The 26,365-nt window shown below is 42.4% G+C and overlaps 1 protein-coding gene across 1 annotated transcript in view; it reads left to right on the forward strand.

Annotated features, from left to right (window-relative positions):
* Positions 1-26,365, forward strand: part of tsnare1 (T-SNARE Domain Containing 1) — a 182,439-nt gene that overhangs the window by 127,691 nt on the left and 28,383 nt on the right. Inside the window, exons 10-11 of the mRNA XM_011484938.3 lie at positions 15,221-15,293; positions 18,132-18,214. Coding sequence (XP_011483240.1) covers positions 15,221-15,293; positions 18,132-18,214 — 156 coding nt within the window. The remainder of the gene's footprint in view (positions 1-15,220; positions 15,294-18,131; positions 18,215-26,365) is intronic.

Below are 26,365 nucleotides of genomic sequence, written 5' to 3' on the forward strand. Positions count from 1 at the left end.
GTCAACCACAGGTTTGCCAAAATGCGTCATGAAAAGAAGGAACTCGAAATGACAAGTGATGACTGACACTGGTGAGTAATATGCCTGTGGAAACCGAGGTTCATCACTGTAGGCTGTCAAATCACAGTTGCCACGACAATGATCCAGACCCTACCTGACATCAGGAAACACGCCTACATTTGCATCACATGTCAGTGATGTGTGCACAATGCAGATTTAATTGAATAGAAACATCTCTGCTTCATTTTATACATGCAGTAATTTGGAAGAAGAAAGTATGCTTTCTGTTAGAATTATAATTCTCACAATGATCAGCATAGTATAACCCTTTTAAAGTAAAAATTATAAATAATGGTGTAAGACATAAAGTCGTACCAGGTAGAATCAGTGAGAAGTCACTAAAATCAACCAATTAAGCAGTGTTTCCCTTCCTTGGTTTGTGGGTTTAGTCATCTGACTCAGTTAGTTGATAAGGTAAAGAGGGTTTATGGATTATAATTGCAGTAAGCAAAAAGATCCTTAGCATTCATTGTTGGAGAAGCTTCTGACAGTGAAAGTCGAGATCTTGTAAAACTGCTACGCCTGTCCCTGTGGACAAACGTAGCTACCACACATTTTGGGATGTGGTATTAGCAGTGCTTTGTTCGGAGACTGTGCACCATTTATGTTATGTTCTACACTGGTTCCAATATCCCTCCTGACACAATAATCTCTAGTTTTGTTTTCTTTCTTTTCAATTTTGAAAATTTAACATTTCTTTCCAAATTAAAAATTTTGGGTTCTAAGGCATGAGAGAAATAATTTTGTTTTGTTAAGGAACTAGAAGAAGTGCAAAGCTGCTCCTCAGCATGCTGGTCATGGTCAGGAGGCTCCTGAGTGTTCAATCAAAGAGCAACCATGTGAAGGATGGGAGGATACAACTGTAAATGGAAGCAGATAGTGTTTTCTTAGGATTTGGTTGGAATTTGGGTGCCAGACTTTGACAGAGCTGATCAAAATGCACTGCACAACTGTAGAAGTTCACCGGAACTACTGAACAGTTCTGTCCTGTTAAAAATGGTTGAAAATGCTGTTATATGTGTTTCTTCTCTCACTTCTAAGGTCCAGGATGAGTTGATGCGTAAACATTTATTCAAAAATCCTTCAAAAACTGGTACCTAAATATCTAGAGGGGATTGTTTTTGGTCCATTTCTGATTAAAGTGACTTTGGTTTCAGACTGCTGACTTAGATGCTTGTGATGCTGATACACTTCTAGTCCCTGATTGTCCTATTATAATTACTGTTATGTTACTCATATCATCTCATTATTAAATCTCATTATTAATTATTATTGTTTATTCCTCAATTGATCAGTATTCATTACATCAGTTCTTTGTTGAAGATGAAGGTACAATCCTGCATCCTTGTAGTGAATCACAGTGTCATGCTGGTCATTCTGTTGATTTAACATAGCTTTGTAAAGGTCACCTTTCAGGCTCAAGTGGTCATTTTCCAGGAAAAATTGATGTTTTGATCAGCGGCTCCTCCACCTCTAACTGCCCTTGGGGAGGGCACTGTACCACACATTAACCCTGCTGTGCAGATATAAGAGACAACGTGCTGTAAATGTTTTACACAGAAATTACATTTGTATTAAAAAAAAGAGGCACTGTGGAAGTCTGTGTGCAGGAATGCTGCTGTAATGAACTCCTAAGAGGCAAAAGCAAGTGTAAAAGTTGCTACATATGAGGACAGTTTAGTGTTTAAATCATTAGACCTTTCCAGCTGCAACACTCATTATGAACACCAAGAAATGTGATAATTGGGTCTGTTGTGACCATCACCTTTTTATAAGTGAAATAATAATCTTAGATCATCTTTAATTTCTAGTCTTGCGATTTTAAACAAAATACAACAAGGAACACTTGAAGGCAGAACACAATTTAACAAAACACCAACATAACTCAGCCAGGAAGAAACAAATCAAAATCTTTCCAACCCAACTTCAATTTTCAAGCCATTAGAAAAAAATACAAAAATGCATTAAATCTGCAGGATAGTCTGACCCCCTATGGACATGTGTTTTCTGCTCTGCCACGTTTCTTCTATAAGCTCAAGAGGAGCACTGTTTGTCTCATGTTGTCACACTGAAAGATACCTTTTCCTTATATGCTACTGGTCTCTTTAAACTGCAGTGTTTGCCTGATACTACAGCTGGGAAATTCTTGTTGTCCAATGCTTGGATCACTCTTTGGAACCTACTGCCTGTGGATTGTATACCACCATTTGTCAGGGATGTCGTAGACATGGCAGACCCAGATGCTGGAACCCAGAAATAACTTCAGACTCCGGATAGTTAGTAACAGAGTTTATTGCTCCAAGGGAAAAAGAGTTTCTAGGAGCGCTGTGGCACCAGGCTCTGGAGGTGCGTGACGTGGGAGCCGAGGACGGCCGGGCCTCCTTGCGGTGGAGCGCAACCTCGGGGACCGTGAAGCGAGGCAAGGTGAGGCGAGGCGTGGACACCGAGGACAGCGGGACCACCTAGGAGAGAGGCGTGACGCCGAGGACGGCGTGACCAGCTTGAGGTGAGGAATGGAGAATAGCTCTGGACGAGGAACCAGCGTGACCAATGGATGAGGAACCTGGAGATGAACAGAGAACGAGGTGAGCATGGAAACTTGACTTGGTTAGCATAGACTAAAAGGCCAGGCTTAAGCACCGGAGTGAATATAACAAACTGGCGCTGGATACTGGAGAGGAGAACCCTTATGAAGGCAGGCAGGAGATGAGGAGATGCAGGACAGCTGGTTCCAATTAACAGAGCAGGAGCAGGAGTGCTGGAAGGGGGAGGTGGCTGACACATGCACCGTGACAGTACCCCCCCCTCAACGACCGCCTCCAGGCGGTCCGGGACGGCGATCCGGGTGGGCCCGGAAAAAGTCATCCAGGAGGGAATGGTCCAGAATAAGGGAGCAGGAGACCCACGAACGCTCCTCCGGACCATAACCCTCCCAGTCCACCAAATACTGGAAACCACGGCCCCGGCGGCGAATGTCCAAAACACGACTGACGGAGAAGGCAGGGGCGCCGTCGATGACCCGGGCGGGTGGCGGGGAAGCGGACGGCGGGCAAAGAGGGCTCTCCAGGAACGCCTTAATCTGAGAAACGTGGAAGGACGGGTGAACCTTAAGAGCCGCCGGGAGCCGTAGCTTGACAAAGGAGGGGTTAATAATCCTCTCGATGATATAGGGTCCGATATACCGGGGTGCCAGTTTGCGGGAGGTCGCCTGAAGGGGAACGTTCCGAGAAGACAACCAGACCTTTTGCCCCGGTTGGTAATCAGGCCCCGACCTCCTGCGACGGTTGGCCAAGCGGCAATTGTTCTCCCAGGTGCGCAGGAGAGCCGCCTTGGCCTGGCGCCAGATGCGTTGGACGCGCTGCAGATGGTGCTGAACAGAGGGTACTGCTATATCGAGCTCATGGGAAGGGAACAGAGGAGGTGAATAGCCAAGGGAAGCTTCGAAAGGGGACAGTCCCGTGGCGGAGGAAGGATGATTATTGTGTGCATACTCGACCCAGACCAGAAACTTAGCCCAACTAGCAGGATTTTGGGCGGCCAGACAACGGAGAGCGGCCTCAAGTTCCTGATTTGCCCGTTCTGCTTGTCCATTAGACTGTGGGTGATACCCCGAAGTCAGGCTGACCGTGGCACCTAGGGCAGAACAAAACGACCGCCAGACCTGGGACACAAACTGTGGTCCCCGGTCGGACACGATGTCCTTGGGAATGCCGTGATGTCTAAAAACCTGGTGTAACTAAACCTCAGCCATTTCAGTGGCTGAGGGGAGTTTGGGTAGGAGAATGAACTGTGCGGCTTTGGAGAAGCGATCAATAATAGTGAGGATGACCGTGTTGCCCAATGACGGGGGCAGACCAGTGACGAAATCCAAGGCTAGGTGTGACCAAGGGCGGTCGGCGATAGGCAAGGGATGTAACAGACCGGCCGGGGGTGCGTTGGAGGATTTGGACCTGGCACAGGTGGTACAAGCTGCAACGAACTCCCTAACATCATGATCCATAGTAGGCCAGAAAAACTTACGCTTGAGGAGACTCAGCGTTCTATGAACACCCCCGTGGCAGGCAACGCGGGATGAGTGACCCCAAACCAGAACATCAGATCGAAGTGAGACGGGAACGTATAATAGGTTAGCGGGAGGAGCGGGATGACCTGGTTCCTCGTCCTGCGCCTGCAGGACCCGCGTCTCAATGTCCCACGTAAGGTTTCCCACGACGCAGGTGGGGGGAATGATCGGAACTGCCTCTTGGTGGTCGTGGGTGCTAAAAACCCGAGAAAGGGCGTCGGGTTTGACATTCCGGCTACCTGGTCTATAGGTGATCGTGAAGGTGAACCGGTCAAAAAAGAGGCACCAGCGGGCCTGGCGAGAGTTGAGACGTTTGGCTGTGCGCAAATAAGCAAGATTTTTATGGTCGGTCCATTTGATTAAGGGTTGTTCAGAACCCTCTAGCCAATGCCGCCATTCCTCCAGTGCGAGTTTAATCGCTAGAAGTTCGCGATTACCTACATCATAATTTCGTTCCACCGGGGAAAGCTTACGCGAAAAGAACGCGCAAGGCTTAGGTTTACCGGTGGAGTCTTCACGTTGGGACAGGACAGCCCCAACCCCGGTATCTGAGGCGTCAACCTCAACAATGAATTGTCGTTGCGGATTAGGTTGAATCAAAATAGGCGCGGAAACAAACATCTTCTTGAGTTTATCGAAGGCATCTTGGGCCTCGGTACTCCAAATGAAAGGTTTATTGACGGAAGTGAGTCGGGTGAGGGGTGCAGCGAGAGAACTGTAGTTACGGATGAACCGGCGGTTGAAGTTAGCAAACCCAAGAAAACGTTGTAATTGTTTCCGTGTTACGGGAGGTTCCCAGTCAGAAACTGCCGAAACCTTAGCAGGGTCTGGACGGATATTTCCCGCTTCAATAATGAATCCCAGAAATGATACCGTGGAAACGTGGAACTCGCATTTCTCAGCTTTTATAAACAGCTGATTCTCAAGGAGGCGTTCCAGAACCTGACGCACATGGAAAGTGTGTTGCTCGAGATTGGGTGAATAGATGAGTATGTCGTCTAAATAAACGAACACGAACCTGTTTAGAAAGTCTCGGAGCACGTCATTGACGAGGTGTTGAAATACAGCGGGGGCGTTAGTGAGCCCAAAGGGCATCACTAGATATTCGAAGTGCCCTAGAGGGGTGTTGAAGGCAGTTTTCCATTCATCCCCTTCACGCATGCGAACGAGGTGGTAGGCGTTACGAAGGTCCAATTTGGAAAACACACACGCATCCTGAACAGAATCGAGAGCGGAACTGATAAGTGGCAGGGAATATTTATTTTTCACAGTGATCTGGTTAAGTTCCCGGTAATCAATACAGGGCCGCAGGGACTTGTCTTTCTTCTGAACGAAGAAAAAACACGCGCCCACAGGAGATGAGGAGGGACGGATGTGACCCGAAGCAAGGGATTCATGAATATATTTCTCCATCGCGAGTTTCTCAGGACCGGACAGATTGAAAAGGCGCCCCTTAGGGAGCGTGGCCCCGTTTAAAAGCTCGATGGAGCAGTCGTAGGGCCTGTGAGGGGGTAAAGCACCTGCTTTTACTTTACTAAACACTGGCTTAAGGTCATGATAACAGGAGGGTACTTTGGTGAGATCTATCTCCTCTGGACTGGGGGGAACAGAGGGAATGGCGGAACGGAGACAGTTAGCCATACAGTGGGCGCTCCAGTTAGTGATGTGGTGGTTGGCCCAGTCAAATTGAGGATTATGACATCGTAACCAGGGGAAACCTAAAATAACAGGAGACTGGAGGGATTGGGTGATGTAAAATTGCAAGAGTTCATGGTGATTACCGGAGGTGACGAGTTGGACTGGCTGGGTACGATGAGTGATGCGTGTGAGTAATTGTCCACCTAACCCAGCAGCTTTGACCGTGTGTTCCAGAGGTTCAACGGGAAGACAGAGCTTGGAAACTAGAAAAGAGTCAATAAAACTTTGTTCGGCTCCAGAATCGATGAGAGCCTGACATTCATGAGCCTGAGACTGGTGACATAGCCTGACAGGAACGTAGAGGAAGTTATTTCTCTGAGTCTTGGACGAAAAACCCTCCCGCGGCCTGTCTCCTAGCGGGGGTTTTTTTGGAGTTTAAACGGACGGGACACTGATGAATGTGATGACCAGATTGACCACAGTAAAAACAGGTACCTTCCTCCCTTTGTCGGCGACGCTCCTCCGGAGTAAGCTTTGAGTGGCCAACCCGCAAAGGTTCTTCAGAGCCATGATGGACAGTCGCTCTGAGGATCGGAGGAGGTGGTTCTGACCTGGTGGTTTTAGGAACATGGTTAATGGTGTTTTCTTCCCCCTGACGCGAACGCTCCAGCCGGCGTTCCCGTAGCCGCACGTCAGACCGAAGAGCAGCTGTGACGAGCTCCTCAAATGTCTCTGCTTCGGGCTGTGAACATAAGTGGTCCATGATATCTTCATTTAGAGACTGATAGAATACCCCCTTAAGAGCGACGTCTGGCCAGCCGGATTCCACGGATGCGGAAGTCAATTAGATGATCACTGACAGCCCGTCCGCGTTGTCTCAGTCCCAGCAGGCGGCGGGTGGCTTCCTCAGACTTGCGGGGTTGATCGAAGACCAAACAAAACTCCCCGATAAAACGTTCAAATGACACTTGGGAAACAGGGTTAGAGGATAAATAAGCTTGAGCCCATTGAAGGGCTTTACCTCGGAGGGAGTTAACAACGAGGGAAATCTTGCAGTGGTCAGCGTGGTAGTACCGCGGGGCCTGCTGATAGATCAATTGACATTGTAAAAGAAAACCTCTGCAGGATTCAATGTCACCCAAGAATGGTTCGGGCTGCAGCCGGAAGTTCTCCTGAGCCCTGGTGTCGGCGTAATGACCAGAACCCCCAGCAGAGGGAGGCATGGGGCAGGACGTAATCGGAGCCGATTGCTGTCCAGTCAGGTCCAACAAAGCCTGTGAAATGCCGTCCAAACGGCGGAATAAATCCTGCTGGACCGAAGCCAGCTGATTGAGGGATTCAGCCTGCCGTCCGAGCGCTAGTCCCTGCTGCGTGACGGCGAGGCGAAGTCCTTCTGGGTCAGCTGGGTCTGGGTTCTGGCCAGTTTGTTCTGTCAGGGATGTCGTAGACATGGCAGACCCAGATGCTGGAACCCAGAAATAACTTCAGACTCCGGATAGTTAGTAACAGAGTTTATTGCTCCAAGGGAAAAAGAGTTTCTAGGAGCGTTGTGGCACCAGGCTCCGGAGGTGCATGACGTGGGAGCCGAGGACGGCCGGGCCTCCTTGCGGTGGAGCGCAACCTCGGGGACCGTGAAGCAAGGCAAGGTGAGGCGAGGCGTGGACACCGAGGACGGCGGGACCACCTAGGAGAGAGGCGTGACGCCGAGGACAGCGTGACCAGCTTGAGGTGAGGAATGGAGAATAGCTCTGGACGAGGAACCAGCGTGACCAATGGATGAGGAACCTGGAGATGAACAGAGAACGAGGTGAGCATGGAAACTTGACTTGGTTAGCATAAACTAAAAGGCCAGGCTTAAGCACCGGAGTGAATATAACAAACTGGCGCTGGATACTGGAGAGGAGAACCCTTATGAAGGCAGGCAGGAGATGAGGAGATGCAGGACAGCTGGTTCCAATCAACAGAGCAGGAGCAGGAGTGCTGGAAGGGGGAGGTGGCTGACACATGCACCGTGACACCATTGTTACTATTGTTACTATTCTGCCTCAAGATTGACCAAATGTTTATACACATAAACATTTTTTCTTGGCCCGATCTATATAGAACTGTTCAGACCCAAATTCAGTGGTCATAAATAAATTATGTACAGCTCGTAGAACCTTGTTTTGTGGCCCCCACATTGACATAAAAGTATAATATTATTGTGGCCCGCAAGGGGAGTGGGCCTCTAACATCAGTCACTGATGGTTTGGATTTAGATGAACCCCCAATTTACACCAAAGCAGCAGTTTTGTGTCATTCAAGTGCAAAAATTATGTTTGTGTTAAGCCATGTAACAGTTCTCACTGCCGGCAAGCCCTGGCACAAAGGATCCCCATGAGGAAACCATGGAGCTAAAAATCACAATAAGAAAGTTAAAATGTAATACATAAAGTGACTTTAGTGTATAAAATATGTAGTAAATAAATAAATGATTGGATCAAATACATAAAAAAACAGTAACCAGGTAAGATCATCTAAAAACTGTGTTAAAAAAGATGGTTCTTGAGGCTCTTCCTTCAAACAAATCTTCACAGAGGCCCAAGGTTGTTTTACAGGCTGTTCTAGAGGGGAGGACCATAGTGGTGGAATCAAGCCTCACCACGTCAGGATGACCTTGACGGTGGATAGATCGCGCAAAGTCACAAAGGATTTTATAATGTAATGACAAAGGACCCCACTCCAGCTGGGGGAAAAAAACACGGTCAAGGACTTTATAAATAAGGACTGAAACTAAACTAAGACATTTAAACAGTGCTGAAAAAAATCTACTTAATGTGCAGCCAGCTGTGCGCACTGCACGGAGGACTATAGGTTAACGGATGGAGACTCTTCGGGTTGAGCCACAACCAACCTGCACAGAAATCAAAAGAGGGAGGAAAAAACAACAGATTGTATCACATTCACAGACATGTGGGTGTGGGTAGCATGGGTGTGTTGGTTTAGACTGTGATACAGAGCCAGGAGATAGAGAGGCAGCAGAGATGAAGATGTTGAGGTTCTCTTTGGGAGAGACCAGGCTGCATCAGGAATAAATCCATCAGAGGAACAGATCATAGTAAATGTTCTGGAGATCAATGCAGAGAAGGAGATGGAGATGTTTGGACACAATAAGAGGAGGAATACTGAAGATGTTGGTGAAAGGAAGCTGTGGTTGGACCTACCAGGAAATAGAGGAAGACCAAAGAAGAGGTTCATGGACGTAGAGGAGGAGGAGTCAAGAGGATGCAGCGCAGAGGGTTAGATGGATGCTGTTGATTCACTGTGGTGACTCCTAGAGCTGTGAAAAGACAAAGAGGAAGAAGTTCTTTGATGCTGTAATACAGTTTGCATGTGTGAATCTTGATCACTGCTCCAATAAAAAACATTCTTTTCCACACAGCAAATCATCCCTTCTGTCTCATCAACTAACAGCTTGTAGACAGATGTTTTTCGACTTCACCTCTCGCTGAAGGCAGTAACATCCCTGAATAAAACCTGCAACTACGTTCCCTTTGTAGTTTTTGTTTAGAATTTTATGTCTCTTTGTTGTGTACCTCATAATTATTTTCCAGCTCTTTTCTGTCTTCTGTTGCTCAGTTTGGCCAGTTTATGTGGTGTGGATGTCATTAACGTGTTTGATTTTTTAGTGGTGTTCCGTATGAAAGTTTGATGACCGATGTTGTTGAGAACCTGCAAAGCAAATCTATGCTTTTAACTTTCCATAACTGGAAGATTGTTAACGTGTCAGAAATAAGTGCAACATAATCTGAAAACAATGTAAACGAGGGTCCTGGAAACACTGTAGTTGCGGAAGTAGGTCCACAGGTTTCCCTTGTTTTTCACAGGAGTTACGTCTAAAAATAACTTGCAATAGATTCAAATTTGCTGTAATAGGTACACATTTCTGTAAAACCCCTCACTACGCACTATAAACTCTTTTCTCAGTCAGAATTAACATTTACACAATTTTCTCTTTCTTAAACTTTAAAGTTCAAAAATAAGTGGGATATTGTAGAATGAATACAAAGATTTGCTTGCGAGTTTAGGGAAACAGACAAGATTTGATCCTGTTCAAAGATTTTTGTAGAATTGGAAAACTGAACGCTTTTTGTACAGGACATACCGCACAGAGGAGATCATTTGACAGGTCAACAGCCAATCAGGATACAGAACACATTAAGCTGTAAAAAAAAAAAAAACATGCAAAAAATCTGTGAAACAACAGGACCGTGGTAGGTGAAGCGCTATAGCAGGGTAAGACTGTATTGGAATTGGAAAAAACAGAGGAAGCTGTTGTTTTTTCAATGCCAGTAAAGAATGTTAATTTTGTATGTTAGTTTTGTGTTTTGGTCTTTCAACTTCTTTGAATTTTATCCCACCGTGAAGTAAAATAAAAACAGCATTGAGTTTGAGTGTAGGGACTTGAAATAAAAAAACTGGTTCCAATGACCAAGTTGTTTGTTAACTGTATTAAACAAAAGTGAGCGTAGATTTTCAGTCGAAATGACCCATCCGATTTTAGTCGTTTTTCGTGATGAAAATCCATGGCCTCTTTCAAGACCTGCTCCAAACATATATAATGCATAGATGATACATATGGATTGACATAGCTCAAAAAAGAGTGGGAGAAAGAAAAATATATTATTATTCTTCCCCCACCCCTATTACCTTACTTAAATTGAATATTTATGGCTTAGAACATAAGAGTCCAACGTTGTTATTATTAATCATACAATTCCATACAAATGCATAATAAGATGATCTCATAATCAGTTCAAATTGCTTATATATAATTACACATTACCTGAATATCAAAATTATTCCTTTACTTGTTTCATGGTCTCTTTCCTTATATCTCATGTGTTGACAGTAACTTTTTCTTTTAAAATGTATAAATGTCTCGGCATTACTTTACATTCATCTCAAGGTTGTTCCACAATTTAACACCACATAGTATTTTTGAGTTGTTCTGATTGCTGGTTGTTTGAATAAAGCATATCCCCTGAAATAGTAATCACCCTTCCTTTGTGTCAATAGTTTTTGAATATTGATGATTCATGCTACTTGGAGCTCTCTCAGTGACAGACTGCTATGATGAAGGTTATTTACAGTGAGACCAAATCCCTTCTTTGATTGTTGTTTAATTAGTCTTTACAACGGGACTGCCAGGAAAATGGAGAGGAGGATTTGAGGTCATATTCCTGTCAGTGCTACTGAACCTGATTGGTGTTTTCTTCTTGATTTTAACTGCCTCTGCGTGCTTTGCAGGTCAGCTGTCACACCTCCTGGATGTTTCCTCCCTCCCCTACATGTGGCTGTGTGGAGGAGTTTGTAACCAAGGCTATTTGAATGGCAGTCTTTCAGTCCTCAGTGTTGGTGCATCTCTGTTAGTTCTGTAGCCTTTCATCCTCAGCTGACACTGACGTCTGCTTGACTTTTGGTTAGTTTTTGGACTTTGCTTTGCCTTTGTTAGTCTTTTTGTCTCTGCAGTTTTTCCCTCTTGTGAGGTGTTTTTTTGATATTTCATAAATTACTACTTAGTGGATTCTTCAGTCTCACCTGGACCTGGGTTCTCATCAGTCCAGCCGTTACACCTGATAAGTAAGGTGAACATGCTAAATTCTGTTGTGCCACCCGGGTTTGAACATGATTCATCAGATCATTTGGCACCATTTGTGTGAGCAGGCTAACCAGGCTAACTTCAAAAGAATACAAAACTTAACTGAACTAACCAAGCTGCTTCTCAGCTGTATTGAATAAAAGTGAATATATGTGTTCAGTTGAAAAGAGCCATGTAAGACCCCTTAAGAAAACCGGATGCTAACATGTCAGGAACAAATTCAGGAGAACAAGTATGATTGTTGCAACTTTCTGATGTTCGGAAATGAAAAACATCTCCTTCATCAGTAAGAACATAAAACTACTAGAATGAGTAGAGATGACCCAACTCTATGTTTCATGAATATAACTAGAAAATCCAATCTGCATGACGCCCTGTAAGACATTGCTGACCTTCCCAGGCTTTAGTCCGCCTTCGCCTGACAGTAGCTGGGATAGGCTCCAGCAACCCTGTGACACTGAAAAGTATCTAACATGTTTGTAAAATTGATGGATTTGCTGAGCAAGACACATGAGCAGTGGAATAGTAAAGTGTTTGCTTTAAAATGATAAATGGTGTATACTTATATGGTGCTTTACTACCTTCTTAGAACGCCCAAAGTGCTACAGTCCCCTTTACCCATACAGGTTTTTGGTTTCAAACGCAAACTTTGATTACTCCAGGAATTGAAGCTCAAAAACGTGTTTGTTTTATTGATTAAAAGTACTCAGTACTCTGCTTTTCTGCCGGGCCTCACTGCTGCTGCAGAGTTTCTCAAAGAAGATTAACTGTATAAGGGTACTGGACTCAGCGACCCCCCCCCCCCCCCCCCCCACACACACACACACACACACAACTACCACGGTCTTCTAAATAGGAATTATCCACGGGCTGTAACAATAAACAGCTGTTGCTGATGCATTTTTTAACATGTCCTTGATAATCCTGTTTTTTTTCCATGATAGTTTTTTCTTTATCACAAGCTATTAAGTTATTAACTGACCAATTAGAAGCCTCAGTAAAAGCATGTGGTTCCCACTAACCCCAGCATTGAACATTAAAAATGCTTGAGATTCCCCCACGTCCGCTTTCAATAGAAGGGGTGTGGACTTCCAACAAGCTCATTCCTGTTTAGTGACAGTAGTTGCCATACAGCTGTTGATTTGGACCGACTCGGACCAATCACTGCTGGCTAACTTTGTCTGGCTCCAAATGGTGGTGGAAAAATGGCAACTGAATTGGCTTCATTTGCTGGAGCCGGACGTCACACTCACTGTGTCTAGTTCTCTTATGCAATAAATGAATAGTTTATTATGAACTCAAGGTCCAAATGAGATGAACATTACAAAAATAAAGAACCAACAATAATAAAAAGTACAATAAAATCAATCGGATACAATCAATGTGAAAAACACAAAATCTCAAAATCTGAAGTCCACTACACAGCCTCATAGGTCTTAACCTTAAATAACCCAAAATTTTATTAAATTAGTTAAATTATATTTTTATTGAAAATATTATATACAACATTTATTTTAATCACTTAATAACTGTATAAAAGTAGAATGTTTAAGTCTCTACTAATAAAGCCAGAAAGATGTGAAGATGTTTGCAAACATTTATCCCACATTTTTCAAAAATGTTTATTTTTTTTAAAATATTTATATTTATTTAAATTTTTTTAACATATTTAGACTCTTCTTCACCAAGTAAGATACATAAAAAGAGCTTAAGCCTAATATACAGTTAAGCAACACAATATTGAAAGCAGAACTGGTCCGAGAGATTTCAAGGCACCAACCAACAATCTATAATGACAAATTGAGATTAACTGTATGGTTATGTTAGCCACGGGAATCTTCATTTCAGATCAAAATAGAAATAATGAAAATAAACTAAAAGAGACCTTAAAAGTTGCTGTGCCAATTTAAAATAAAAACATTCTACCTGTTTTACTTGAGTTTCAGTAAAAGTTTATAGAAAAAAAGAGAATTTCTCATGAACTATTGTACGAGTTGCTGTAGATAAAAGGATATCTTAAACATCAGCATGTAAAAATGAATCATTGAGAATTGGCTGGAACGATTACCCGATCTTGCTGGGGCTCTAACTTTAAATTCTCAGGTGGGTTTTTTGGAATGAACTTTGCATTCATTTAATGTTTTGAGGCAAAAGTTCATCCCTTTTTTCAGTGCATTTCATTTAAGGGTTGAATGGGTGGAAAATCGTTTGTTACAATGTGTTAAGATACCATGTTATCACATTCATTAAAACATCATGCAGGGGCATCTACACCTTTATACCTAAGGTTCTGGGTGGGGAACCCATGCAGAACCATCTCTGATGTGCTTTCCTCAGTCAGAACATCTTTTAGACATCTGTTGTAAAAACTGGACAAGAATCTTTGGGCCTGGTGCTGAAACCATAGCAACATTGTATCCTCCTGGATGAGGATCTGTGTATGTGTCAGTGCAAGTGTGTTTATGTATGTTTGTTCCCCTTTGCTGTGTTTTTTTGTTTTCATTTGTTTGTTTTTGGATTATTTGTATGTGTGTTTTTATTTGTCTTGTGTGTCTGTACGAGACTGTGTGTGTGTATTTGTGTGTGTGCTTGAATTTATGATTGTCTGTGTGACTGTTTGTAAGCATGAGTGTTTATGTTTGTTTATTTGTGTGTGTGTGTGCGTGTGTTTGTGTGTGTGTGAAGGAGCCCTGATAGCCAGGGGCCTTGTGGGTAAAATAAACGTGTTATTCCATTATGACCTGATCGACATGTCAAAAAATATTTTAGCCTTATCGTTAGCTAGAAGCCATTTTGGCTGTGCTCAAATGTTTTCTGCCAGCTAACAGAACGCCTGCCAGCTTCTACAGCAGTCTCAGCTTCATGTGATGGATGGCCCAGGGGTTCAGGCAACACAAAGCAGCTGGGATTTTTACAGCGACATAATGGAGGAGTAGGGCACCTGTGAACAGGAGATAGACACAAAGAACTTCAAGCTATGCCGTTAATATAACTGTGAGCGGAAACATTGTGGAGTTTCCTCCAATCAGCCAAAAGTGCATAAGTGTCCTCGGTGTCCAGATTAAAAAAAAAAAAACAATTGAACTTATACAGATTTATTTTCCCTTTGATGTAATAAAATTCTGAGACGGATCTAAACCCATCAAAGTTTCAATTAAAGGTCCACTGAGCATATTTGGAAATAGTTTCTGTTTCCAGATAACCTGGTTTTGTAGTTTAATGATTTCAAAGATACTTCATAAAGATCTAAATTAAAAGGATCAATAAAAAGAAAAGATGGTTTAGGATGTCAGGAGGAGGTCAGTTTCCTTGTGCTGAGAACAGCCCTTCTCCCACGCTCCCGCCCCATTGGCCTGTATTACCCACAATCCGTCTCTCACTACACTCCATGTACTAGCTCTGTTTAGAGTACCGTGGGCTTAAGTCAAGCTGTTTGTGGAGAAAATCGGAGTTTATGGAAGGAACTGTAATAGCATTTAGTTTGGAGGTAAAAAGGCATTGTTTCTCTAATAACCTGAGTGACAGCATGGTTGGTTGTCTTCATCTCTCTAAGATCAACTGTTGGGTCAGAGTGATGAGGGAACACTGATTGTGAATCCAAATAAAGGGCTCTGATGTGATTGTTTTTTTACTTTATGTGTGGCGCCTTTGATTGTGAATTAAAACTTTATAACATAACTGACCACAACTAAATTTAATTTGTTGCCATTTACAGAAATGCATTATTTTTATAATTATTTGCGTCATGCATTTGTTATACATAACATGACGCTGAGAATGAAGATTTTTGTTTGATTGATTTTTTTTTTGGTCTACAGAGAGACATGTTGGATGTGAGTCAGATCATGAAGGACCTCGCCAGCTTGGTGCATGAACAAGGAGCCTCAGTGGGTAAGAATGCACATATGTGTGTGTGTGTGTTTGTATATGTGTCTGCTTGTGCGGGTCCTTTGGTCCTGCTTTCCCCGATGCCACATTAACACACCATTTGCCAATCATCTAGCTGTTTAATTACCCTTATGACTGGACTGCATTCATTTTCTGTACTTTTGTGCCACATTTAGATTTTGTCTTTTAGGTGAAGTTTTAATACATTTCAGCCATTCATTTTGCAATCTGCTGCATATATTCGCTCGATAATCTTTTTTTTTTGTAGCACCTTCATGTAAGATTGCAGTAAAAAGTTGAAGCAAACGTGAATGGAATAGATTCATGCTGATTACCTTTATGGAATTTGAATAATAGTCATAGCGTCAGCTGTAGTTTGTAGGAACAGTAGAGTTCCCACACCTGTTTTCACTCATTATGTAGTAAAGGTGTTGTGTGTTCAGTTAATATTTCTGATTCGTTTTGCTCCAACAAAGAACCAGGATGCACAACTTGTGCTAATTGCTTCTTTTCTCTTACCTGCCGTCTTTTTGTCTCTTCCTTTCAATCAGGCTAATGCAGTTGCCCTTTAAATACCCTTTAGGGCTGCCTGCTGTAGTCAAGTCCTGCAGAAATGAAATACCCCTTTTATTTTCAAATATTTTTACCCTCAGATCTCTTTGTCCTAATTGGAATGGTTAACATTTAGAGAGGTGAAGGTTACAGCTACACTTGAAAATCTGCTCTTGTTCCTTTCAGTTTTTTGGCCAAAACACTTATTAAAGAATTCTATTCAAGCTGAATTACAAACTTTTATTTAAACCCAGAGATAATTTATGTTCTTGAAGCAATTAATAAACATCTTAAATTAGTATTGTAAAATTTTATAAAGTGCTCCCTGGTGAGCGGAGCACAACACGTCCTTGTAAACACATTCCAGACATCTTATGGCCTGCAACAAAATGCCTCACATTCCAGCATATTTGTTGCATAACTCATATTAGAGTACTCAGACATTTATAGTTGGTCTTCATTTACATGCACACATCTGTTGATATGATGTTTCTCAAAGTGAAGGCAGAGGAACGCAGTGTGCTTTCTGTCAAATAAGGTAGCAAAGACATAATAGAAGATCCAGAGCAGAGTTCATTATCCCATTGTAGATGTCTGATCTTATCATTACAGAGTCAGGTGGTAATGGACCTTTTCCTATAGGTGCCCCGAAATTGCTTATGGGCTTTTTTGAGCTAGTCCTTTTTGCATTGTGGTAGATTTGAATAATATTGCATTGTCTGTAAAAAAAAAGAAAAGAAAAAAAAAAGAAGCTAATTCATAGAAATAAATGGCAGTGCAAGGATGGATCTGTGCTTTTATGTCTAATTGACACTAGCACATTAATAAAAGCAGACTATATTAAACCAAGCAGTCGGAAGACACAGTCATGAAGATTGTTTTACCAGGGAGATGCATCCAGAAAGACATTTATAACACAATTCCAATCACAATGTGTTTACGTTCAAAGGGTTTCTTTGGACTCTGTTGAAGATGATCTACAGTAAACCTTGAGGTTTGACTTATGTTTTATCAGAAGTTACTGTTTACTGGCCTTTCATCACTCTTTTTGGCATCACAATTGGAGCTGGGCATAATGTTTTTTTTGCAGATCTTTTTCTTTGCCCGAGCTGGCTGCCTTCCCACAGTCATTTCTGCTGCCCGCCCAGTGTAGGGACCTGTTCGGGGTGTATCCCGCCTTCACCCAACAGTAGCACGGACAGTCTCCAGCAACCCTGCGGCCCCACCAGGTTAAGAAAATAGGGGGGAAGTTCAGGATGAGAACCCTTGCATCCATCAGCCATTTTGGATTTGTTTTCAACCCACTGATCATGACTCTGAAAACATTATGTGCCTAAAGCTGAGTCCCTGATTGATTGACGTGTTGCGTCAACCTCACCAGAGTTCAGATTTTTTATCTCTTGACGCGTCACATCTGACGCCCTTATCTCACTGCTGCTGGACTGCTGCAGGACCTCAGTTCACATCTGTACATCGTCTTAACATTAAAACTCGAGGCGTGTGACAACATTTCCCACCAGCTGTGTTGTCTTAATGTGCTGGGTTAAAAACAATAATAAAAAAACACACACACAAAAATTAAAAAGAAAATAATGGTCATTGAAAAACGTAACCATTTATTCCTACCTATTGGCTCGGAGCTTCACCGTGGTGTCAGCACCCTCTTCTCACGAGAAGTAGAGGTGTAACGATTATTAGATGAATTGATTTTTCCAACCAGATCGATCTGTCTGAAGCAAATGACATAACAGTCTGTAAACTTGGACTGGACTTACAACTTCAGTTTTTAGAGAAAACAGACTTCTGCTTCTGGCGTGGAGTGGTGCTCCATCTGCTATTTCTTTCTGCAGCTGGGTCCTCTTGCATTAACATGGTTTTTGGGGGCCTTCTTGGGGGTAGTGGTCGCAGGGGCCAGTCAGGTGCCCGCCTGTTGTATGTCAGCAGTGCGTGGGAGATGTGCTGAAAAAAACAAAACAGAAACAAAAGCTGGTTTTTGGGGGCACAACAAGAATACATGTCTGCCATTAAGGGTTTCTCCTGGCTGCCTTCAACGGCCCACGATGTTCATTCAGAACAAGGGAAACAGAAAAAAGACATGTCTCAGAAAATGGAGGGACCGCTACTTTACCAACTCAGCTACATTGGATAAAGCCTCTCTTTTTGTTTACCTGCCGTGCCTTAACTGCCCTCTAACTTTTTACTTTACTGCATTTAAGTACCAAGAGCAAATGAGCAGGAAGAATATGGACCCACATTTTTGAAAAAGGGACTCTGTGTGTTTTTCTTCAGACAGTATTGAAGATTATATCCAGACGGCTTCATCCAATGTGGAACTGGCCAACCAGGAGCTTTCCAAGGCCAACCAGTATCAGGTAACCAGAGTCAACAGCTCCACAGTTTTCTACTCACTCTGCTTGTGCTGTTGGTTTAATCTCCCCCTTTTGAAATGAGCCTCCGTGTTGTAATAGACTGAGAGGAAGATTAGCTTGATCAGCCATGCAGGAACTTTCCTAACTATATTACGCAGTGAACACACACGCACGCACACGCACACACACACACACACACACACACACGCACATACCAACAGTAGAGATGATGTAATATCATGTCATAGTTTACCAGCCTTTGCCTTCAGTTAAATGAATTGCATTTAGAGAGAGTAAACATGAAATGCTTGCCGGGAGTCTTATAAAAACAGAAAACTATGTGTATGATTCATATTACATGAGTCTGTCTCTCCCACTGAGATAATAGTTATAAATTAGCAATTCCATTGGAGATGTGCATTGACTTAGAGTGTAAAATACATTATTGGACAGCAATTCTTGCCAGGAATCAAACGGAACGTTTTTTTTTCTTCTTCTTTTTTCTCTCTCTCTGGTGTTTCGGGTGGCTAAAATTTCCACTCCACAGCACATATTGGAGAGACATGTTATGAGGTGCCCAAGGGCCTGCTTTGGTTCTTCCTTCTCAAGAAAATATGTGCGTATTCTCCATTCTGTCATGGACTATCAGAGCTCCATGTGGCTTGGTGCTGTGGAGGCCCCCGGCTCTGCTAAATAATAAATTATCTCTAGTCTCTGTCTTCATCAAATATATACTTTTATTTTAAACATTGCTTCCATTTCTGTTCAGCTGTATTTTGCCTTTAAGTACATTTAGGAAAAGGATTTCTGTTTGATGTAAAAGTGATCCTTTAATGAAAAATACTATTCCTGCTCAATGTTTCTTTTTAAGGCAGACTTTGTTTCAAGGACTGTTTTTACATTTTAGCTTTATTTTCTATTTTTAAAAGCTTTTGAGTGTGCTTGTTGTTTGTGCCGGAGCTGGAGCGATGACTGCGGCAATGGTTAGGAACCACTAAATGTTAGCAGACCTCAGGGCCCTGGAATTAAAACAGAAACCATCAGAAAAAAATGATAAAAACTGAAGCAAAAATAAAATAAAATAAAAGTGAGTAAATAATGAGTGGGTAAATAAAAGTGATGACCTCTGGTCTGACTTGTCAGACACCTGTTCCAGGAAACACAATGGTCATTAACTGCCTCAGAAAGGCTGCACGGTGGTGTTGTGGCCAGTACTCTTGCCGCATGGCAAGAATCCCTGCTGGGTGCTAGGCTGGCTTCCACATTAAGAAAAACATGTGTAGTAGGTTAACTGTGGATTTTAAATCCTCCCTTGAGTGTGAATGCGGGCGTGTTGTTGTCTGTCTCTGGTCTCTGAGAAGCTGCACAATGGACTGGCAGACTGTCTAGGACAGCGTTCGGCAAACTATGCGGTCCGCTAAACTGTTTAATCTGGCCCCCTAACTGGAATAAATTATATTGATAAGCCTAACTGATGTTTTATTATCTCTGTAACTTTGGTGTCTCCCCATAGATGGTGCACTAAAAATAAATTAATTTTTCGTCACTAACCGAATTTAATTTTATGTTGTTTTAATTAAGAAAGAAATTAAATCAAATTGGTCTTTCAGAGTCTATGTCAGTGAGAAAGTTAGAATATATATATGAAAAAACACATGGATCAATATTTGTTAAAATTGTTGACAGTTTCCTCTATAGTGAAATCTTCTGCAGTTTGGGCTGTTTCTTGTCGAGTGGCCGTTATTAAAAGAAAAATACTGCTATTCTGACATTAGAAAGACTGGGATACAGTGTCCACAAAACGGATCAGTACTAGGTCCCTTCCTGTTATTACTAACACCTGGATTTAGGTCTAAACCGCTCTCATGCTAATCCATTTCTATGTTGATGATGCCGGTTAGTATCTGCCATGGACTAGTTTTAGTCAGTCTTTCTTTTATTTTTGTCTCTTTTTTTTGTTTTAGGCTTGAACTAAATGCAAGTAAGTAGGGGTTTGATAGCTTTTCTTTTGTAGTTTTAACTTGTATTTGTCTGCTGGATTACAGGTATCTTTGCACAAACACATTGCCATCTAATGCTTGACACTGTTTATTATGTATCTAAGTAAAGTGTTGACACACCACTGTATTATACTTCTGGTTGAAGTGGCCAGCTTGGGTCATCCAAAGCATTTTAGATATGAAGCAATATTCAGACTTCTATAACGTGAGGAACTCCATTATGTGCTTGGTTAACTAGAATGTTTGTTTTTCTTTGTTCCCTTTGTCCATTTTACACCCTATTCGTGAAATATGATACAAACACGCTGGCAACTGACTGAGTTTGCCACACTAGATGCTTTAAATCCCAATTGAGAAAAAATAAGGCCCATATCTTAAACTGCACTTCTATTTATTTGGCTACATATACTGTGGTGTAACTAGTTCTTATTGTTACAGAGATCTTACAGCAAAGTTTGTATAAAACTAATCTAGGCCAGGCTGCCGTTGAAAAGATGTTTTTAATTTCAGCTGTAATTTCCTCTTTAAAAAAAGGGGTAAAATACAAAAGTGAAATGCAACAAGTCATTTTCAGTAAAAAGCCATAAGTAGTATCAGATGAAAAACGTCTTCAGGCATTGCTGCTCCTGATCATCTCACTGATGACGCAGGACATGGGTTTACCTCCAGGGCAGCAGATGAGGCCCGCAGAGCAAAGAGTAAAAACATGCTGTGGAGATGATTGAAAAATACTCAATTTACCTGATTCAGAGAAGTTTGAAAGTTCTAAAGAAGCAATGTTTCATTATTACAGAGTTGGAAGCTTCAGAGTGAATGAAGTTAGTAGTTCAGCAGCTTTCCTTTGACTGCAATGTGAAAGATGGAAAGCTGCAGCTGCACAGCTGTGCTGTGGATGTACAGCATCCACGTCATGTTACGAGTTCTCTGATGAATCAAAGCCAATCCAGCTGTAGAGTTCTTCTTTTGAGCTCTCTTTCCATGGCATAAAAAAAACAACTAAAAAATTCCTGCATTAGAAGCTGGTAATGCTGTGTAACACAGTAGTACAAGTGAAGAAAGGGCCACTGAAGAACTGATGGTTCCTCAGGAGAACAGATGTCTACTCTACAATACTGCACTGAGGCCACAAAACGTCAGCAGTCTCAGGAGGAAGGAATTTCTTCTACACATCCTTAAAGCGACAGCAATACCATTTCATGTGTCTCTTCATGCATCAATGCAGTTGTTTTGGTTCATTTCTGTTGTTGTTTGATTATGCTGGAATCCTCTTGGTTGGCTTCCTGTTTCTCTCTTGAAACATAGAATAGTTGATGCATAAAGCCTGGACTCCTGCAGGAACTACTGGAGAAAACGATGCTGAGTTGCAAATGTCAGACTGGCTTTGTTGTTGTTGGCTTTAGCATTTTCAAAAAAATTGCATTGTTTTTGTTTTGGCTTTTTTTAGCGTCACACGAGCCAACCTGAATATTTTTAAGTGGGTTGGGGTTGATTTAAAAAAAAAAACATAGTGGCTAAGAACCCAATTCTTGCCGAATGAGCAGAACAAATCACAAAAAATTCCCAAAGAGCACTTAAACAAAAAATTAATAATACGGAAAATAAAATATTAAAAACGACATAAAAGTACCTAAAAAAGAGTGGATATTAGTTCAATAACTGAATCTGCAACAAAACCTTAAAAACTAAAGAAAAATGACAATTTAAGCTAAAACCAAGAAGAAAAAACGATCATCCCAAAACCACTGTCCCAAACCAGTACAGCAGCCACTGACACAACTGCAGGTCAGAATTTTTTTTTTTCGTGAGCTTTATCTTGAACAGCTGCAAAATGCTGAAAATGCTGCAAAATGCTGAAAATGCTTTTTCTGCTTGGCAAAATGTCCTGAATATTTTCTGTTATTACTGCATAAAATGTGCTTTTTCCATCAGACAGCCCTGTGGTATGACCAACATTGAAAAATGACGCACTAAAGTGCTCATGGCAGAGCTGAAGGACACAAATGTACTTTTGATTTGTCTCCAGCTTCTTTTTGGCTAAACCTGCAGGCCTGCTTATTATTTTGTTCTTTTCTACTGTAACAACAGAATAAACCTGAACTGGATTGAACTGGATTTTAGGTTTTGTATAGAAAAACGTATCATTTAATTATACAAAATAATATATTAGGAACTAGCACAGGTATCCGCTTGTTACTAACGCCTTTTTGAGTAAATGTTGGGCCTGATGACCCCCACACTTTGAACAGACTGCTGGACAGTTTTCCTTTTGTCCTGAATATTAGTTATCAGGGTCAGTTTAAGTAGAAGTTGGGTCGTGCAGTGATTTTTACATCCACACTGAGCTGCATCAGTGTTTGAATGTGTGTAGGTGTGTGTGTGCAAGGGTGAATGGGACTGTGAATGTAGAGCACTTGGGGCCCTTTTTAAGAAGGGGATATAAATATAACTGGATATACATTAAAAGGCAATGCGCTATAACAGATGGAACAATTCAAGAATCACATTGTTTTCAGATGAGGATTTTGTTTGTTCTCCTGTCTGTCTGTTTGTTGCGTTTGTCATTCGTTGATGTGCGCAAATGTCTGTCATGGGGTTTCGGCCAATGGATCTTTACGTGAATTTGGTTTTGAGCAGTTCAAAACTTTTCGTTCGGTTGAGAATTACACAGTTTATGTGTATTTCATGTAAACTATATGCAATTATTATTCAAGCCATTCACAATTGTGTATGATTGTTGCAAGATGCATAGGCAAATTTGTGGCTTTCTACGACTGTCTCATGTATGTCTAAAGGAATGTTCACGCAATTACTACCGATGTATAACTTTCATATCTCTTATATGGTGCACATCCATCTTCTTCCGCTAATCTGGGACCAGGTCACGGGGACAGCCGTCTAAGCAAAGATGAACAGACAGCACCCTAAAGAGGGTGTAGAGCTGGTCCACTGTTCCACGACCAGGGCTGAAACCGCACTGTTGTTCCTGGATCTGAGGTTTGACTCACCTCTCCAGTGCCCTGGCATAGACTTTTCCAGGGAGGCTGAGGTAGTTGGAAAACACCCTCCGGTCCCCCTTCTTGAAAAGGGGAACCACTACCCCTGTCTGCCAGTCCATTGGTCCCGCCTGCCATGTGATGCTAAAGAGACATGTCAGCCAAGACACTCCCACAGCATCCACAGACTTGAGGCACTCAGGGCGGACCTCATCCACTCCCAGAGCCTTGTCATCGAGTAGCTCATTGACTACCTCAATGACCGTGGCCCGGGGGATGGACAGCCTCACCTTAAAGTCCTCTTCCTCTGCTTCCTCAAAAGAAGGCATGTCAGTGGGATTGACGAGATCCTCGAAGTATTCTTTTCACCGCCCGACAATGTCCCCACTCAAAGTCAACAGCAAAGTCAACATGCACTGAAAACGGTGCCTGGAAAGAACTGAGGCGCCGAACGGTTTGCCAGAATCTCTTCGCAGCCAACCAATAGTCTTTTTCCATGGCCTCACCAAACTCCTCCCAGGACCGAGTTTTTACCAGCGCAAGAGTCCGGCTCGCTTAGAGTGCTGGTACCTGTCAGCTGCCTCTGGAGTTCCACAGCCAGGCTCGGTAGGACTCTTTCTTCAGTTTGATGGCATCCCCTACTAGCGGGGTCCACCACCGGATTCTCTTTACAACATTGTCCAAGGCACATGGTCGAAGGTCAACTGAAACAACTACAAAGTCAATCACTGACCTCCTGCTTAGGGTGTCCTGATGCCACGTGTATTGATGAGACCCCTGGACTCAAACATGGTGTTTGTTATGGACAAACTATGACGAGCACAGAAGTCCAACAACAAAACACAGTTCTGGTTTAGATCAGACAGACTTTTCCTACCAATCACGTCCCTCCAGGTGCTAATGTGATTGCACATGTGGGCATTGGAGTCTCCCAGGAGGACAATGGAGTCCTCCGTTTAAGCCTCCGAGGCACATGCCTTTGACTGCCACCCAAACCACATTGCACCGGCACCTTTTGAGGTCTCCTACAGGTGGTGGGCCCATGGGAGAGGCGCACAAATCATGTTCAAATTATGTAATTGATACAGTAATCACTAGTGAATTGCACATACACAGTGCGTTAATCACGCACTGTTCATGTTCTATATTGGTTTATGCGTTTTTTGCGTGGTTTATTTATTTCTTCCGTGGTTTTAATGTGGTTCATCTGAGACCACAACTTTAATTGCTTTTTCCACTTATATTTATATGACCAAGTTTCATCCGCGCAATATGGGAAAATTAAAGAGACCAGGTAAGGCTTCTCACAGCAGGGACAGGCTGATATATGCTCATAAACTTCTACATGTTCTTAATACTTTGTTTAGTGACGCAAGGGCCAAATGATATTTGAATTGATTCCTGTTATTGGGGTTATTGGTTTTATTAAAGTTTGCAGGCATTTACTCCATGGCTGTTGTTCCAAAATGTGTCTTAATTTCTTTATAAAAAGATGTTTAAAGAGAAAAAAATGCGGGTCTAGTTTTAATTCTCACTTATGGTCCATCACCACCCTTCATCCTAAACATGAATGGATCATTGAGGAAATTTCTGTAAAAATTTTCAGTGAAGACTTTAAAATGTAAAGAACAAACAATGGAATCTTATGTGGAATGGCAAAGTCTCCTGTTCAACATTTTTCCCCTAAAAGTGACAAAACATTGCAGGTTGGATGGATCTTTTTCACTGTAATTATTTGGTGTGTTTCTGTCATAAACACAGCTGGAGTGTTTTCAGTTCCTGTGACTTTGCACAGGCCAGCAGCGTCTTGAGCGTGCATTTTAAACTATAATGAAAAGAATAAACTAGAAAACATAAGTGATATGGAGATCCTGACCTTTGCTGCACTGCAGAAGCAGCAGGAGCTTCACACATGGGAACCAGATGTCCCCTCCTCACCAGCCCTAAGAGCACTGATCAGCTTAAGGACTACATCAGCACTTCTTCAGACAGGTATTATTTTACATGCATTTGCAACATCCCGCTCCACGGTTCTATGTGATGTTATGACTGTTGGGCTCCCTCCAGAATCTGGCCTGCCTGCAGCCCCCACCCCCTTCCAGCACTGCTGCTCCACTTGCAAGTGAACAAATGAGCGACTGGGAGCAGCTTTCCTGTTAATTGTCATTTCATTATCTGAGAAAGAGCTGAGCCATGACGGAGCCCGCATGAAGCAATTTAGCTCTCCACCAATCCAGACAGCCGCTGTCTTTGCAGAGGCAGAACATCTGAACAGAGGAAAGCAAAGAAAAAAGAAGAGGCATCAGAGAGGAATTCTGAAGCTCTGAAACATTTTAACTTGAAAAAAACGGCAACAGCGGAAGTCTTTTATTCTACTCAATCTCCATCTCAGTTTTTACTTTATCGAGTTTCTTTCAGACAATTTAGTGTCAAATTTTAGAGTTCAGAGGCTTTGCCCCCCCATACCATCATACTTCTCAAATTCTCACAGCGGTTTTCACTTAAGCTCCTCTGAAAAACTAAACAACTGGGTTCAGATCGACTTCCGTTATGCCTTAAATTCAAACCACAAATTCCTATGTATGCTTTGATAAGACAAACCCTGACAATCTCCAGACTGTGCTGACTGCTGAGGAGGTGATTTGGATAAAACACCATTTTTCTGGAGCACCAGCTGGCAGGGTCATATGAAGGTCAGGGGCTGTCAGACATACAGAGGGTCTGAGAACGCATCCAAAGGAAGTTTCTGAAGAGTGGTTAGTGCTGAGCCATCACCTGAATGCCTTTGAACCTAACTTAATCTGACCAGACTTATTCTATTTATATTTTTTTCATTTATAGCACTCCTTGTACAAGCACTTTTTTATCACAGCATTTTGAAAAAACATACCGGATAGAACCAGGATGGTTAGACTGGATAGTAGTTTAAAATAATGCAAATTATATTTGCAAAGAAGTGAAAAGCATTGGATCTGCACTGCATCGACGGGACAACAGGTTGCATCAGAACTGGCACAAGTGATCTTGCAGTTATTAAAGCAGCAAACGAGGGAGTCTGCTGGCGGAATGGAAATTGTACTTCATGCTGTTTAATGCATTTTGAAGATCTGGGAGCAAAACATTGAACCATTGTCTTCTAGAAAAACTATCGACAAAGAAAA

Source organism: Oryzias latipes, chromosome 16 (assembly GCF_053564925.1).
Source record: "Oryzias latipes strain Hd-rR chromosome 16, Olatipes_Hd-rR_3.1".
In the NCBI taxonomy this organism is placed as follows: Eukaryota; Metazoa; Chordata; class Actinopteri; order Beloniformes; family Adrianichthyidae; genus Oryzias; species Oryzias latipes.